Genomic DNA, 17,186 nt, shown 5'->3' with positions numbered 1-17,186 from the left:
TTAAAGTAAAAATAAATAACTGTATAATATGAACCAATCAATACATTCTTTATTGTATATGGCATAACTAATTATTTTTCTATAGGTTTTATAGTAACAAATCTAGATAAAATAAAGGCAACCAAAAATGTAGACATCACAAAAAGAACGACAAATATATAGAAAGTATCTTCAGAAAAGACATCAGTAAATGCTGGTATTTGATTATATAGTTCTTCTACAACATTAAGGTTTCCTTTTTTGGACATTATTTTTTACTTTTTTTTTCCTTTCTTTTTCTCTAATTTAGTTGGTGTTATAATTTGTTCTGGGGGTGCTAATGATGAAATGTGTTTATTAAGCAGTTGTAACAACTCCAAACATGTTAAGTTACCACTCTTTAATGTGACACTTTTCAAAGTTGCGGATTCTGAAAAAACAGTACATAATGAAAATAATTTTAGAAGATTCATAAATGATTTGATAGATATATTTACTGTACCTGCTATTGATGGTAAAATGCTTATATCCACCGTAGGTTCACTTCTATCACAGACAACTTCCGTTTTTAAAACACAATTGGGATTTGTCAAAGCTATCTTTGGTGAACTAATATAGTGCAAGAAATTCCTAAAATTAAAAATTTGTTAACATTAAAACCTGTATATTATATGAGCTTTTATCTCGATTTAGTCTAGAACGTACAGGTTGTCAAAGCTTTATCACATCCGTACGAAGATGCTTGCTTAAAATCAATTAGACCTATTTTTAAACATTGATCGAAGCAACATTCTTACACAAGATAATAAATTCGAAGATATCAATGTAGAATTAATTTAAAACTATTGGGGGCGCACATCTAACCCTTAAATTGTTTGTAGGTACCTCGTATGAGTTACGTTCTCACTAAAAGGATCAAATCTGACTGTGATTCTCCTGGCTGCTTTTAGATTAACAGCTTTTAATTGTTTTCCAATGGCAGAAACTACACCTCCGGATCTCCTGAAAGTTCCACTGTAGGGGATGGACATTTTCAGTATTTCTACGATTCTCAAACTGTTCCCAAAATATCAAGTGAAAACTGTCGACACCCGACTCTCAACAATTTACCTTGGATCGGGGCACAGATAATTTAATAAACTAATCTCTATGTGGGTATAGTATTATTTCATATTATAATATTAAAATTTTCGTGTCTCAGTGCTTGTTACCTAAACAGCTTTATGTAGTTTCGGTAGATTGGTAGAATATGGTGAAGTTTGATTTGACGAAAAATATTAATCAATGATTTTCTGTCATTATTAAGTGAAAAATATAAATTGATTTTCATACAGCTTTTTTAAATTTATAAAAACACACATTAAGCAAACGTGAGTTTTTGTACAAAAAAAAATATAATTTCTGTTCGATATATTATTTTTATTGATAAAAAATGTCGACAAAGGACGATACTAGACCGAAAGAAAACTACTGTCAAACTGTGTAATATAAATCAATAGCATTGTTTTACTTGATACGCATTATGATGTCCTTAGAAAAAAAAGGACCAACATATTAACCTCGGTTAATAGCGCTGTTTCGATGTTTAAGTTCCTTTTCTATGGTTCGCTTATATTTTGTTGTCTGTCACCACTTGTAACTGATGGCAGATACATGTGGTATACGAAAAAAGTTTGTGGATAAATTCTTATCTGTAATAATTTTGCCGACATTCTTTGCGGTGATATTAATGGTTATAACTTATTATTATGGAGTAACTTTCCGAATAAATGGCTGGCCCAAATATATAATCAGTAAGTAGCTCATATAATATATATCGCAGTAAATCAAGCCTTTTCCAAAACTGCGTCTGTTGTAAGGACTGTTGGCATTCAATATCTTTATATTCTAACAGAATAAAGCGATATTCTTTTAAATTAAGATATAAATACCATTAGATACGGTAAACGTATTTACGTTGAACTATTTCAGACAGTGCAAAGGTTTTGTTTTTGAATATGTAACTTCTACGTCTTAGATGTTGTTATTGAACACAGATTAGACAAAAAATAAACGACTGTGCACTTATCTGTGGTTACACAGTTCACAGTTATCAGAATTATTAATCAAAGTCAATTGTCAAACTCATTTTAAGAATTAGGTAGTAAATTACAGTAACTAGTAGTTCAGAGGCACTTATTTTAATGAATTCTTAAAAAAATTCAAACTTACTACTTGTATAAACTTTATTTTATACATTTTGATTTATAAAAACATATTTCAAGATGTACCCCGTTGGTCAACGTAAGTAATTTCACATCATGCATATACGACCACGAGTTAGGAAGAAAGCTTCTTTGTTTGGTTGTCCTAAATAGAATTTAATAGATTATTTTGGTTTAACTGTCATAGAATCTTGTGACATATGAATAAAAGAGTATAACTAAGACGTGATTCATAATGAATTTTAGCTCCAGCGGGGGAGGCGAGTGCAGGGGCGGTAGGAGTTACAGGTGTTGCGAGCGCTACACCTGGAGCAACTGCGACTAGTCCTGGAGCTGCCAGCGTTGCTGCTACAACTGGAGCGGTTCCTGCTGGCGTGGCTACGGCGACGGGAGGCTTATCACTCGTTTCGCCTGTCGCCCCGACACCAGACATGCCAGATGTTCTTACTTGTCCACGGCGACCTAACTTGGGTCATGAAGGCCGTCCTATTATGCTTCGTGCCAATCATTTTCAAATATCCATGCCTAGAGGATTTGTACATCACTATGATGTAAATATACAACCAGATAAATGTCCAAGAAAGGTAATGTGTAATTTCCTGTATGATTAGAATATTACACCATAGTTCTATATAATTAACCTTTATTAAAAATATATTTTACAGGTCAATAGAGACATTGTTGACACTATGGTACATTGTTATAACAAAATATTTGGTACTTTAAAACCAGTATTTGACGGTAGAAATAATTTATACACAAGAGATCCTCTCCCAATTGGTAATGATAGAGTTGAATTAGAAGTCATTTTGCCAGGAGAAGGTAAAGATAGAGTGTTTCGAGTGACTATTAAATGGGTTGCGCAGGTTTGTATTTCATACAATATTTACGATACTAATACAATTTAAACCTTTACTGATTCTACTCTCCTTAATTTGTTTACTTTACAGGTGTCATTATTTGCTTTAGAAGAGGCACTAGAAGGTCGGACAAGACAGATACCTTATGATGCAATACTTGCTTTAGATGTTGTGATGAGACATTTACCCTCCATGATGTATACACCAGTAGGCAGATCATTTTTTTCATCACCGGAAGGATACTATCATCCACTTGGTGGAGGTCGTGAAGTATGGTTTGGTTTCCACCAGTCTGTTAGACCCAGTCAATGGAAAATGATGTTGAACATAGATGGTATAAACATTACTTAATTTATATATTATTATTTTTTAAGGAAAATGGTAATAATATTTTTTTTCATAGTGTCGGCAACTGCATTTTACAAAGCTCAGCCAGTTATAGAATTTATGTGTGAAGTGTTGGATATAAGGGATGTAAATGACCAAAGAAAACCATTGACAGACTCTCAAAGAGTTAAGTTTACAAAAGAAATAAAAGGCCTCAAGATTGAAATTACTCATTGTGGTACAATGAAACGAAAGTACAGAGTTTGTAATGTGACAAGAAGACCTGCTCAAATGCAATCGTATGTCTTTTTTTGTATATTGTTAGCCTTTACAAGTTATTACTCTGATAATAACTACAATTTAGTTCACATTGTTGAGTTTTTGTACTACTTGTTACTAAAGTTGCGACATCAGCATTATGGATATTGAGTGAACTACATTGAATTGTAAACCAAAACGATGCAATCGTTATTCCATGTTGTAAAAATAGTTATTGTATAAAATCATGGCAATCATTCTGAAAAATCGGTCTACATTACTAACACATAATACAATTTCTGTATAATACAGTACAAAATACTACAAACTTTCTAATTTGTAGTATAATAAACAAAATACAGTCCATATATATAATTACAACGTCAAAGGGACTACTCATATTTGGTCAAAAACCAATAGTTGTAACAGCTGATGACTTTGTTATTCAGTACCTAATACATACTGTTAACTGCTGGGACCTATAATTTTTATCAATTTAACTTAAGAATTGTTTAGAACAGCAGTATGTTTTTGTAAAGTATGTCATCGTAAACGGGTTTGACTGTAATTTGTTATGATAATAAGCTAACCATATTTGCAACAAACTAGTACTACCATCTTTATTATTCTCAGACATTCATAACAAAATTTTGCTTATAGTTAGATATATATGTTTTTATTCTTATATCACAGATTTCCATTACAATTAGAAAATGGACAAACAGTTGAATGTACTGTAGCTAAATACTTCCTAGATAAATATAAAATGAAGCTAAGATACCCACATTTGCCATGTCTACAAGTTGGGCAGGAACATAAACACACATACTTACCCTTAGAAGTATGTAATATTGTGCCTGGCCAAAGATGTATAAAGAAACTGACTGATATGCAGACATCCACCATGATTAAGGCCACAGCTCGTTCAGCTCCTGACAGGTACTTATTTTAAAAGTTATTAAGTTATTAAAACTTTTCATAAAAAAAATAATAATAATTATATTTAAATGTTATTTACTATATGAAAATACACCTGGAAATATTTTCATTAATAACAATATAAATTATTGAATTATTTTGTATAACTTTCCGTGACCTGGACACTATTCTGTTGGCTTACTTCACCATTTTTCCACTAATAACTTGATGAGTCCACTTCCTCTTCAGCTCCAATGTCTCTTACTCTTGTAAACTGTCTAAAATCCTAGTTTCTCTATCTGAATTTAAATATACTTAATAGAAATAAACTGTTACCATATGAATTACCAATAAAATGTCTGTACAAAAGGCCGGCTTGGTGGTTTTGCGAACTAGAATTAATTATTTAATTTATTTATAAAAATTATACATTGCTTTTTTGTACAAGTATTGTCGAACTATAATGACGTAATAGTGTAAATAGTAATACTACATAAGTTCATTGTCAATTAACATAGTAAAAAAATCATGGCGAGTTTAGTGGAATTGTTTATCGACTTTTTTTTTATCTTTTAGAGAGCGTGAAATTAACAATTTGGTTCGACGTGCGAACTTCAACACTGACCTTTACGTGAAAGAGTTTGGTCTGACAATATCGAATAACATGATGGAGGTACGAGGGCGCGTATTGCCTTCGCCCAAATTGCAATATGGAGGGCGTGTGTCATCTCTAGGAGGACAAGTAATATTTTTCACTCTATTTTTTTTATACTTATAATATAAAGCTGTAGTTTAATTGGTTAAATGCGAAATGTTAAAATAGAATGTTGCGAAGGCAGAAAAAATAATAATTATGATAGCTTTTTTTAGACTATTTTGTCTCTAAAACTCTCGTAAAAACTCCCGATAGTATCTAAGTAAATAATTATTATTTTCAAAGCAAGTTTTGATAAACATTCCTTATGCAAATGCGTAGGATATATGTACAAATACATCAAACGATCTGAAAAAATGTTTTTCTTTAAATGGGTAAAAGTATGTTAATAAAAGACAATACTATAATAATAAATTCCTTACATAAATTTATTATTTATTTTTGTTAGTACAATTTTCCTACTAAATTAACAATTTCCATATATATGAAGTCAAACTTAAAAATAATAGCATCAAATCATACCATCTCCACGTCGAATTTTCATTAGTTCAATTTTTGTATTCATCTACATAATTGCCGATATTCATCAGTATCAAATTAAATATTGCTTTATTACGTTTTAATAATTTATTATTATTATATTTTCTGTTACGTTCGTACGTACAACACAAACCGCAGCTTAGAATTTTCTCACTGTACATATATATGTTAAATAACTGACTGACGGAAAAAAAGATTTATGTCACAGAAACCTATATTATAAAAAAGTAAAAACAGAATATGGTTTTATCGACTAATTTATGTGAAGCAACATCACTATTTTAACTTTCCCCAAAACTGAATATAGACAACGGGGTAACTACTTCCAACTTATACAGTTATTGACCATGCGTGCAATTTAGTTAACACTATTATAAATCTGTGAAACTGTTGTTTATCGCGTTTTAATCCGATCATATGCTTATAATTCAAACAGTCGTTTTGAATAGTAAAAGCGTTGTTTTATTACAACAGCCGTTCATTAATTAGATACATCAATAATTTTCCTGTTAAATGATCTTACATTAACATATCTCACAGCATTAATGATAATGGCAATGTTGTTTTGGCTATGCGTAGGTGACCGGAAAAGAATGTAAATTTAGTAAAGCAACCAAAATTACCAACAACACTTTAACATGATATTTACGTTTAGGTTAATATATTTGTTAAAAAGTGTGTGTACTTATGTAAACGCGTTAGAAGTTATACTTCTTTGGCGTATGGAAAAAAATAACTAAAATGCATGTAGTGATTAATATTAAAATTAATCATATACAATTAGTCATTTAAATAAATAAAATATTAATAAATACTATCACCGACGTATATGATATTTAAAAACACCAAAATAATATTTATTTATTCACATTGTTTAATTGTACTGTTACGAAACACGTGTTCTAAATATGAAAATATTGGAATATACAACTTGAACATAGTTATCGATTTCCATGCCACCTATACCTAACTTTACGATGTCGAATTTAGGTGTTGGTGTGCGCGCGCATCGTAAAAATTAATTCTCATCATTTTTCTCCATCGCGCCAAAATAAGTATAACTTCAAAAATCTCTACTAAATGTTGTTTCATGTTGTAGCAAGCATTGCCCAACCAAGGTGTTTGGGATATGCGAGGAAAACAGTTCTTTATGGGTGTCGAGATACGGGTCTGGGCGATTGCTTGCTTTGCCCCGCAGAGAACTGTCCGTGAGGATGCACTTAAGTAAGTACTTTTTAAGGGAAATAAATTTTTTTTATAGATTGTAACTTAAGGTACACTTATCTTTGTATACATAATGACAATTTCGTACGAATGGCCTAAGCATTAGCCAGCCAGTCTATTAAATGTTGTAACAAACTCTACGGCCGCTAGTTACGATACGGTAGTATAAAAAATGTCAATGATATAGCCAAAGATTGAATATACATATAATATAGACCAAAAGGGGCCGTTGAAGTCTTACGTACGCACTATATATACCATTGATTTTCTTAATTGGTGATTAAGTCAACAGTAATTAATTACTTTTTTACACAAATTACCCACACATTGCCTATTCTTGAAAACGACGCATTGTCGTAGGATTCCTACAAACATTTGATTCTTTATGAACTATTATTATTTTTGAGAGCTTTGCTAACTTTAAAGCTAAAGTTGACAAGAGAGGGAGGGATTAATTGTAGTCAATCTGCTTACGTCATACTGGAATCAAGATTTTAAAAGTACATATTTTATCTTTGCAGGAACTTCACTCAACAACTACAGAGAATATCGAATGACGCAGGAATGCCAATAATAGGCCAGCCGTGTTTCTGCAAGTACGCAACAGGTCCTGACCAAGTGGAACCAATGTTTAAATACCTTAAATCGACATTTGTACAGTTACAGCTGGTTGTTGTAGTGTTGCCAGGCAAAACACCCGTTTACGGTGAGTTTTTGTCTGTGATGATTTTTAGAATTTAACTGGAACTATGATTGGAATTTAAAAGCTGAACCTAGATATGAAAACAAATCTTTGTTTCATGCAACAACTATATTTATGCCTCGATTTGTTTATGCTGTCCTGGAAATATGCATACAAGGAATATGAATAATATCCATAAAGCTAAATAACCTGCGTCATCAGCAGACCCCACACAAAACACCCACTCACATACATTCACACCATCACACAACACAGCTGAATTGGGAAACTTAGTTAAAGTGTATTTAATAATTTTTATTGATTCTTCGTTTCGTAAATATTAATATTTTTTACGAATCCTCGCATTACGTTTTGAAGCATAGACAATGTGTTTAAAAGTGACTAATTACTGTTGACGTAATCATCAATTAAGAAAATCAAAGACCATATAGTGCGGTCGTAATACTTCAACGACCCCTTTTGGTCTATATTATGTATTCAAGCTTTGGCTATATAATTAGCATTTTTTGTTATATAATTTAGCCTATCTATAGGATTACGAAATAAATAAAATAAGTTGCATAGCGATACTTATGTATTTGTTCCAATCATATTTGTCGTGGTTTCTTAGGCCTACTTTTCTATCGTAACTTGTACAAAATGAGGACCGTCGCCTTACTATTCGTAAATGAATTTCTCATAATTTTAGTTATGTTTTATATTGTTATAAAAATACTTAAAGTTCTCATAAGTGCGTTGCAACACTTAAACATGAAAATAAATAAAAAATATGTTTATTTTGGAATATAAGATTCAAGTATCACTTATTCCACGTCATTAAATTTGAATGGGCATTTTTACTTATCGGCAAAGAAGACAGATAGTGTAGGTCGAGAGAAATAGCCGGCGTAAGAAACTCTCAGTACTCTTTTAAAATAGCAAATCAATCTCTATTAAGATAGCTTACTGAATTAAGATTTCTACGCGCTCCATATTACGACTATACTTTAACGATACAAAGTAATAATATATAGTGGTTGTCTGGAAGAAATCGTTCTAAAGCGATAAGGCCGCCAGTTGCTTTTCATTCAAATTATGTTTAATTTTTTTTCTTTTTATGTAACGAAGTGTTAATAAATATATGTTATCTGTTTTAGCCGAAGTGAAGCGAGTCGGTGATACAGTACTGGGCATGGCCACTCAATGCGTTCAGGCCAAGAACGTGAACAAAACCTCTCCACAGACATTAAGCAATCTTTGTCTCAAGATCAACGTTAAACTTGGTGGCATAAACTCCATATTAGTGCCTTCCATACGTCCTAAAGTATGTATTTTTATATAAAAACTAATCTTTTTGCATTCAAAAGCGTACCAATGTTAAAAGGCTGGCAACGCACTTGCGTATTTTCTGTCAGTGTAAGTGTCCTTGGGCAGCGGTGTCACTTAACATGAGATGATTCTCCTACCCGTCTGCCACCTTTTGTATAAAAAATAAAATAAATTGTTTATTATGGAACATAAGATAGACAGGTATCACTTATTTCACGTCGTTTAATTAGAACCTGTAGGCATTCCTACTCATCGGCAAAGAAGACAGGGTCGAGAGAAAAAGCCGGTGTAAGAAACTCTCGTCACTCTTTTCTTTTAGGCATAAGAGACCCAATCTACTTTTAGGATGTAAATGAACTGCAAAGAGCAGTTTCTTCAGAAACCCTCAGTCAGTCTCAGTCTTTAATAAGAACAACATTTCAAATAATAAAAATAATATACAAAATTTAAAACTGAACACGGCACAATAAAAAAACCTTTTGATTGTTCGCTCGTGCGGTGAGGAATCCGGAATGCCTTAGTCACAAAAAGTCGTGCGTCTATTTGCCCATTAAAAGTACAGAAAGAGATACAGAAAGATGGCCAGACATGTTTTATTGGTAAAAGTAAATATTTTCTATACCAATTTGTTGATGTTGAAAATTGTAGGTATTCAACGAGCCGGTAATATTCCTTGGGGTAGATGTGACACATCCACCGGCTGGTGATAATAAGAAGCCGTCCATTGCGGCAGTGGTGGGTTCAATGGACGCCCATCCCTCGAGATACGCCGCAACTGTGAGAGTGCAACAACACAGGTAAATGTTGATTTTGATTGATTTGCTATAAGCCGTCCTTTACTTAGAAGATGTAAATTTCAATTGCAAAAGCTTTTCTTAAACGTTTTCAAGTAGTGATTAATTATGTCGAAAATTATTTTAAATATTGTAACGTGCAAAGTTAGTTTCTCTAGTTTGATGTGTTTTTTATTATTTTGTAAGCGAAGTTTGAAATGTTAAGTGATATTATCGCCCATGTACTGCAAGTTCGCGAGTGCGTTTTCGATCTTTAAAGCGTTTGCATATCGTCATTCGTGAAGTAGTGAACCGTAAATCTTGAAATTTGTACTAAATTAATTATTGGGTTATTTAAATGATTTTACTAAAACTAACAAGGATAAAAGGTAGGCTATTCTTTTAATTTAAAAACAAACAAACAAAATAAGCTTAAAGTATGTCTCACATATGGATGAAAATTTAATAAGATAATGTGTATTTAATAATTAATTGTGTATTTTATCATATTAAGGTGCCTTGGACTCAATGGAAAACAGTATCGTAAAAGGACACTAATAATGTCCCAATCAAATAACAGTTTATGTTTTCTTTTTATTTTATTTTTCAGAATATATAGTATTTTTTTTTCAGTCAAACATGTGATATCAAAGAAATCTGTCGATCTGTTTATTTTTAGGAAAATATGCCTTCTCGTTGCCAATTTATAATTTAGTTATAGTTTAGAATAAGAGTCTCAATCCCTATATTGTTTCATTGCATTAGTGACTGGACATCTATGTACCTCAATTGCACTTATAAGATAATTAAATATCATAAAACATTTCTCAATTAAGGTGATAGACGGTCCAGTATTGTTAAATGTCCTCTCTCCCCCCGTCCCTAGTTATAAGCGGGCATTGCCCTTCCCAAAATCGTGGTGTATTATGGCAGCAACGGGTAACCATCGATTAATTCAGTGAGAATGACAGGCAGGAAATCGTTCACGAGCTGAGCAGTATGGTACAAGAATTGCTGTTAATGTTCTACAAGAGCACCGGTGGTTTCAAGCCTCATAGGATCATTATGTACCGAGACGGGATCTCTGAGGGACAATTCATACATGTTTTGCAGCATGAGCTTACGGCTGTGAGAGAGGCTTGTATCAAGGTGAGCCTATTATATATGTGATTCGCAGTACACTAATGATATTGAAATTAATAAATCACTTTTATCATATTAAAAAGCCAGTGGCTAACTTTAAGGATGGTCTGATTTCTGTATCTATTTCTTTTAATAGTCAAGTAGGTGATTGGACTTTTGTGTGTACAAGCCTTCGACTATATAGAGGCTATGGCATGCTTGTATGATCGTATCCTTAGAATCTTTTACTTCATTGTACGTGCGAGAGTTAAATACTTAAATAGAAAGTCCTACGACCTCAAGGATGGAGTGGATAAAATTACATTACTAAATCTAATGTCACTTACTCTGTAACTTCAGTACTTTATCTGTCCCAATATTGATATGGAACGCAATTGAATATAATATGTATTGTATCTAAGAATGTTAATGAGAAAAAATTACGTTTGGAGCGTAAAATTTTATATATTTAAATAATTAAAAGAATATAAATTTTTAGCATTCTTATGCGGAATGAATGTAAAGCACTGCAGTATGCCCTGTGTAATCAGACCGTAGTTCATCTGGGGGTGGTCAGTTTTTCTCAGCAGCAAACAATGTAATTTTTTTTTCACAGCTCGAGGCGGAATATAAGCCTGGTATCACATTCATAGTCGTACAGAAGCGGCACCATACGCGTCTGTTTTGTGCGGATAAGCGAGAGCAGTCGGGCAAATCCGGAAACATTCCGGCCGGAACTACTGTCGACCTGGGCATTACACACCCTACTGAGTTCGACTTTTATCTGTGCAGTCACCAGGGCATACAGGTATATAATTCTGACATAATTATAATTTTTGTGTTGCGACTTATGGTCGTATAATACATACGTTTGGCTATTCCTATTAACGCGAACTAAGTCTGGATTAATATAGATCCATGATTAATTATTTTTTAAATGAACCATTAGCGATTAGACCAATAGAAATTTTCAATACATTTGCTTTAAACCTTCAATTATTTCTGCTTTTAATATCAAAGTGTCGATATGAAAGAACCTAAAATTCACCTAAATACAGGAATATCTTATAGATATATTATTAATTGTTAAAAATACATCCCCCAATCAATCAATACAGAACAATCAATCAGTTTAAATATTAATAAAAAACTTCAGGGTACATCCCGTCCATCCCACTACCACGTGCTATGGGACGACAATCACTTCGGTTCCGATGAGTTGCAATGTCTGACGTACCAATTGTGCCACACGTACGTGCGTTGTACGCGCTCCGTGTCGATCCCCGCGCCCGCGTACTACGCACACCTCGTCGCCTTCCGCGCGCGATACCACTTGGTCGAGAAGGAACACGATTCGGGCGAAGGCAGCCACCAGTCCGCCTGTAGCGAGGATAGGACCCCCGGAGCCATGGCGAGAGCTATCACCGTGCACGCGGCCACCAAAAAGGTCATGTACTTCGCTTAGTATGTCAAGTCGTACAGGGGATTGCGGCCGCTACAAACATATATCGGAAATGTGAACAGCGAAAATGCTTTAAACTTATGTCTGTTTATAATGAGAACTAAGTAAACACTTGTGTAAAATCTGTGTCAATAGTTTGTGTAAAATTTAGTTTTGCGTATCACCACCAGAGGCGCTGTAAGATTTGTGTATGAAAAATGTAATATTGCCTCTTTTTTAGCAGTGTTTTTGTGACGTTTAGTACGTCTCTCATGAATCATAATCGTTTGGTACTATTTCAAAGGTCATACCGTTTTTTTAAATTTTGCGTTTAAGCGTGCAGTACTCAGGTAACGATAGCCCGTAATCATCCAACTGATTTTAAAGAACAACACAAACGAAAACGAGTTATTTTCTATTACATAATATGACATATTTTTTGAATATAAAAAAGTTTTTATATTCATATCAGAAAAGGATTTATCATATAAAACAATAAACCGCCAATAAAACAATATTTCACTTCAGAATTTGTTGACACAAAATGGGGCCAGGTTAGTTCTACTTCGTATTATAAAAGCGCTCTTTACGTTTCAAAGATAACCTGGAGTTAATTGATTTCCCCCTAACGCGTTCATGCCAATACTAAATGTTTTGTCCTTATCTCTCTCCTGTCTAAAATTGAGACAAAACACCCATCATCGTTCGTATATGAATAGGGCCGTATCTATTACGGCCCCACCTTTATTGTACGACGTATGAACAAAGCACGCGATAGCCTTAAATGTCGAAAATAAAAGAGCTATAATGTATGCTAATTAGTTATACTAATTGTGATTAGCAAGTATGAAACCGTATTTGGGGATATTAACATAATATTTACAACGATATCCTGAGTGGTATATCGTCGTAGTAGAACGTTTTAAGGTGTTTCTAGCAATGGTGACATGTTCATCTGCACCAAAACAATAAAAATAGTTTTAAACAGCTGAACCGTTACCCTAGGGAAAACAACTTCACTAATTTGACAAAAACTGATAATATGTTTTTAATTTACTAATTAAAATATTTTTATTTAAATTATTAATTCTTCATTCTGTGAGAGGAAGTTCTCGTTTAAAATTCATGTGTACTAAAGATTAACATCAGTCAACAAAGTGGCTAGTATGTCTTTGTTACCGTGGTTACGATTTTTAACTACATGAAACAATCTTCGTAACCATGGCAACAAACCGATTTTCATTTCACATTTTTAATAGTCTGAGTAAGTTTATTATGTAGGTTGAACATAATAAATTTACTTACAGTAATAACCATATTTTCGGTCTAAATTGCGACTCATTTCTGAGGACTCCGGCTGAGTACGTTCTGTCTATATGCACATTTAACACGCGCACGTTAAATAAAATAAATGATCACATAACATATACAGAAATGAGGCTCGTCAGCTATGTATCGAAAATAGGCGAAACGTTCTACCTAAAATGGTAGACATTGAAAAAATCTAAATCAATTCTTAGCATTCTTAGGTTTCCAGCTAAATAGGTAGCTTCTGAACTATTATGGTTGCTAAGAATGCATCTAAAATGGCGGATCTTTCAAGAATATATTTGAAATAATGTAAGCGGAGTATATATAGTGTATATGTTTAACAGTTGTAATAAATCAATAACAACGCATTCTTTGGGGCTGCTCAAGTATTACATAAGCAGGTTTACTCCAATTTACCCCCCCCCCCATACCCTTTCCTCATGTCGGTAAAAGTAAGCAGAGCTCTCAAAAATAATAGTACATTAACGTATTAATTTTCTGTAGGGATCCTTGAAAATGCTTTTCGTTTTCAAGAATAGACAATAAATGAGTGGGATATATGTTTAAGAAAGTAAACAATTATTTTGACGTTATCACTAAATAAGAAAATCAAACGCTTATAGTGCTTACATAATACTTGAATGGCCCCTTTAAGTTAAAAGGATGTCAATACATTAAGCGTCAAGTATAGATTACTGAAACAAATCTTAAGTAATACAATTTATTAATATTTTAGGAAATAAACTCCTTGCGAATAGTACGATTAATATATTATATGCATTTTATGAAAATTACTTTGGTAAGGGTTATCCATTTTATCAATTTTGAATTATGAAACCCGTTCTAAGGTTCGTGTTCCCAATATGAATTAAAATCAAATCGATTTAAGGGATTTCAAATTTTGAGGTTTCTCAGATTCAGTAATTGACATTTCAGTTCATTTAACGTCACGTGACAAGAACACTTGAATGACAGAAGATACAATGTCAGGTTCTTGCATTGATCGAAAGCATTTGTGTTCTAGAGTATTAGTATAATGCAGAATATACATTTATGACCAACAATTTTCTCGAATTTGTTCATTTGGGTGTTTTAATTGCATTACAACAAAATTACACGAACGTAACAAGATGTCCATGTCGAGTTTTGTTACGAATACATTTTTTTAAAGTATGAATCGCGTTTAATATTAAACGTACAATTAAGCACAAAACATCGGCTATAAGTTGTATTCAAAACACCATCTACGAGGGTGGCCCGATAAGTTAGCTTAGCTTAGCTACAATTTTTTTTTTCATTAATTTCGCAACATAATCTCCTTTGAGTTCAAAACCCTTGGACCCAGCGATTTTCCAACATGTTTAACCTGTCTATTACTAAATTTTTTGCCCGAAGAAGGACTTTTTCAAATTTCATAACAAAAAGAAGTTGCACGGGGGCAAATCTGGAGAATACGGTGGAAGGTGCAGATGTTCGCTGCATTCTACCAATTTGGCCGTGGCGACGGCGGTGGCGTAAGTCTTTTCTTCCCAAATGGCGTCGAAGCGGACCAATACTTCGGCATAGTAGAACCCTGTGATCGTATTGCCCTACTGCAGGTAACCGATAGCGACTGTGTCCAAAAAGAATCCCGGTCGATGAGAGAGTCTTTGCCTTCTTCGAAGCACCTTCGCAGGGTGAAGACCACTGTTTCGACTGTCTTTGGTCTCTGGTGTGTACCAATGTTTCCACGTTGCGTCCACGGTCAGGAAACGACGCAGAAACTCCTTGGAATTGCGCTTCGACGTCGTCACTTTGTTGCGCTTTTTGTCCGGAGTAAGCAAACATGGCCCTTCACGCCGACAGCTTTCTCATACCCAATACTTCCTGCAGAATAGACCTACGGTCTATATATTTTGAGGCGCCTACTGTCTCAGCTATTCGCTCACCTCCAATCGGCGGTCTGCCAATACGAGATCATGGATTTTTGTTACGTTATCCTCCGTGGCTGCCGTACATTGCCCCCAAGTGCTCTTTGACTTCGTTGCACGATTTTCCTTAAAAAATGTAAGAATAGAATCATCGACCGATACTCTTCCAGTTCCACCACGCGGTCTAAACAAAACTATGGGTCCGATTCGGCTAAAAAACTATAATAGCTTTACGAGAATGTTCTAAGTAAGAAAGTAATAAATTGCTCTGCGATAGTGGTGCTATAGAGCGGTGAGGCTAAGAACTTATCGGACCGTCCTCGTATGTCATAAAATATAAAGATATTATGATCTCCAGATAATATTTCATGTGCCACGTAATATATTAGAAGATCGTACTGGAGGTCGTTTCGATACCGAGGATTAATTCTAGAAATAAGTAATTTAAAGTGTATTCTTAAGTAGCGTAAGTGTTAGATGATTAGTAAAATATGCAATATTACACTTATTTCAAGACCACTCCCCCTCCATACCAAAAGTAAGGTACTCTGCCGCCTTTAGTCGTAAGTGATATTTGTTTTTATTTTAGCTATGGATTTAATATTTTGTAATAACTGATATGAAATATCGATAGATTTATTTAATGGCATGTAGTCAAATTTATAACCGACTCAAAAATTCGATCTAGTAAACTCTATATAGCGACGCTGAAGCTATTTTCTGCCGATATAAAGTATATGGAATGAAGCAGTGTATGAGAAGGCAAGCCCACAAAAGTCGAGTAATTTCGGCGTTTTTGGGAGGCAAGTGACGTTATATGGAGTTTGCGCTGTATTTTATTCATTTCTTTTGCTCTTATTTGTCGCCACATCAATAAACTAAAATTATATTGTGTACCAAATAGATTCTAAAATTTTGTTGTTCACTTATTATAATGTTAATATTAACATTTGGATAAGGCTTCGTGCGTCGTAGAGTATGTGTAGTAGGTAGAAGATATTTTTTATATTGCACTTTATCGTGTAAACATTTAAGGTTTCAGCAAATAAGATTTTGATATAGATAATAATAGATTCCAAATTTCTTCGTGCAGGGTATTTCGTTGAAATAACGGTCCTTATTCGAAAGAGACTACTGTCTTCATATTTAAATGTAGCACTCCAAACGTGTATTGATATACTATTGTTATAAATTTCAATTACTTTTTGTAGTTGCGCTTAAATTATTATAATATAAAGTTTAGGTAAGGATTAATATACGCAGCATCGTGCAAATGAAAGTTAATAATTATAATTAATGTCTAATGAACTTTGGTCGTATTTTTACAAGGGCTTTGTTAAATGTAAGAATTGTTTTTAAGTTCTGATATACATATTTTAGTAATGTCAACATATCAAAGCATAACTAACATTTTTATGAATTACAGTTGTGATCTATACGCAGTTTCGTAATGTCAACAAATATCTCAAATGTTCAAAGGCTATTTATTCAAGACTTTAATTCTCATGACAATAGGACAGTAAAACTAGAAGAATTCGAAAATGTCTTTGAATCTTAGGCTCGGAATTATGTTTGTATTTTAAGCATATACATATTTGCTAGTGTTGCCCAAATGCAAGACCAAGACGAGACTTAGACCAGTCTTGGTATTGG

General features: G+C 33.4%; 2 protein-coding genes across 5 annotated transcripts; one reads left to right on the top strand and one right to left on the bottom strand.

The window, feature by feature from the left end:
- Positions 1 to 24: 24 nt before the first annotated feature.
- On the bottom strand, positions 25 to 1,140 carry LOC110994353 (39S ribosomal protein L53, mitochondrial). Its single transcript, XM_022260946.2, has 3 exons — positions 865 to 1,140; positions 482 to 609; positions 25 to 409 (listed from the first exon to the last, which is right to left on the bottom strand). Exons 1-3 carry the CDS (start codon positions 1,008 to 1,010, stop codon positions 255 to 257), a joined length of 429 nt encoding a protein of 142 aa, XP_022116638.1. The 5' UTR covers positions 1,011 to 1,140; the 3' UTR covers positions 25 to 254.
- A 478-nt stretch (positions 1,141 to 1,618) lies between these two features.
- Positions 1,619 to 12,762, top strand: LOC110994355 (protein argonaute-2). Of its 4 annotated transcripts, none has more exons than XM_022260949.2 (14): positions 1,619 to 1,772; positions 2,430 to 2,767; positions 2,849 to 3,049; positions 3,134 to 3,377; positions 3,447 to 3,669; positions 4,322 to 4,567; positions 5,123 to 5,288; positions 6,841 to 6,965; positions 7,487 to 7,671; positions 8,805 to 8,971; positions 9,625 to 9,773; positions 10,721 to 10,898; positions 11,488 to 11,679; positions 12,028 to 12,762. In XM_022260949.2, the coding sequence occupies exons 1-14, from the start codon at positions 1,622 to 1,624 to the stop codon at positions 12,334 to 12,336; spliced, it is 2,874 nt and encodes a 957-aa protein (XP_022116641.1). In that variant the 5' UTR covers positions 1,619 to 1,621; the 3' UTR covers positions 12,337 to 12,762. The 4 variants fall into 4 exon arrangements, with proteins under 4 accessions (XP_022116641.1, XP_022116640.1, XP_022116643.1 ...); XM_022260948.2 differs by having other exon boundaries at positions 10,709 to 10,898; positions 12,028 to 12,761; XM_022260951.2 differs by lacking the exon at positions 1,619 to 1,772 and adding an exon at positions 2,109 to 2,262 and having other exon boundaries at positions 12,028 to 12,761.
- Positions 12,763 to 17,186: the final 4,424 nt, after the last annotated feature.

This window comes from Pieris rapae, chromosome 1 (assembly GCF_905147795.1).
Source record: "Pieris rapae chromosome 1, ilPieRapa1.1, whole genome shotgun sequence".
NCBI lineage: Eukaryota > Metazoa > Arthropoda > Insecta > Lepidoptera > Pieridae > Pieris > Pieris rapae.
Note: the sequence above shows the minus strand (reverse complement) of the source record. Positions and strands in the feature narration are given on the sequence as shown.

Excerpts from the sequence above, each read along its gene's own strand:
- LOC110994353 (XM_022260946.2), bottom strand. The coding sequence starts at position 1,010 with ATGTCCATCCCCTACAGTGGAACTTTCAGGAGATCCGGAGGTGTAGTT. Across the intron at positions 610-864 it reads GAGAACGTAACTCATACGAG|GAATTTCTTGCACTATATTA; the intron begins GTACCTACAAAC and ends TTTTAATTTTAG. Across the intron at positions 410-481 it reads CATTTTACCATCAATAGCAG|AATCCGCAACTTTGAAAAGT; the intron begins GTACAGTAAATA and ends CTGTTTTTTCAG.
- LOC110994355 (XM_022260948.2), top strand. The coding sequence starts at position 1,622 with ATGGCAGATACATGTGGTATACGAAAAAAGTTTGTGGATAAATTCTTA. Across the intron at positions 3,050-3,133 it reads CTATTAAATGGGTTGCGCAG|GTGTCATTATTTGCTTTAGA; the intron begins GTTTGTATTTCA and ends TTTACTTTACAG. Across the intron at positions 7,672-8,804 it reads AGGCAAAACACCCGTTTACG|CCGAAGTGAAGCGAGTCGGT; the intron begins GTGAGTTTTTGT and ends TATCTGTTTTAG.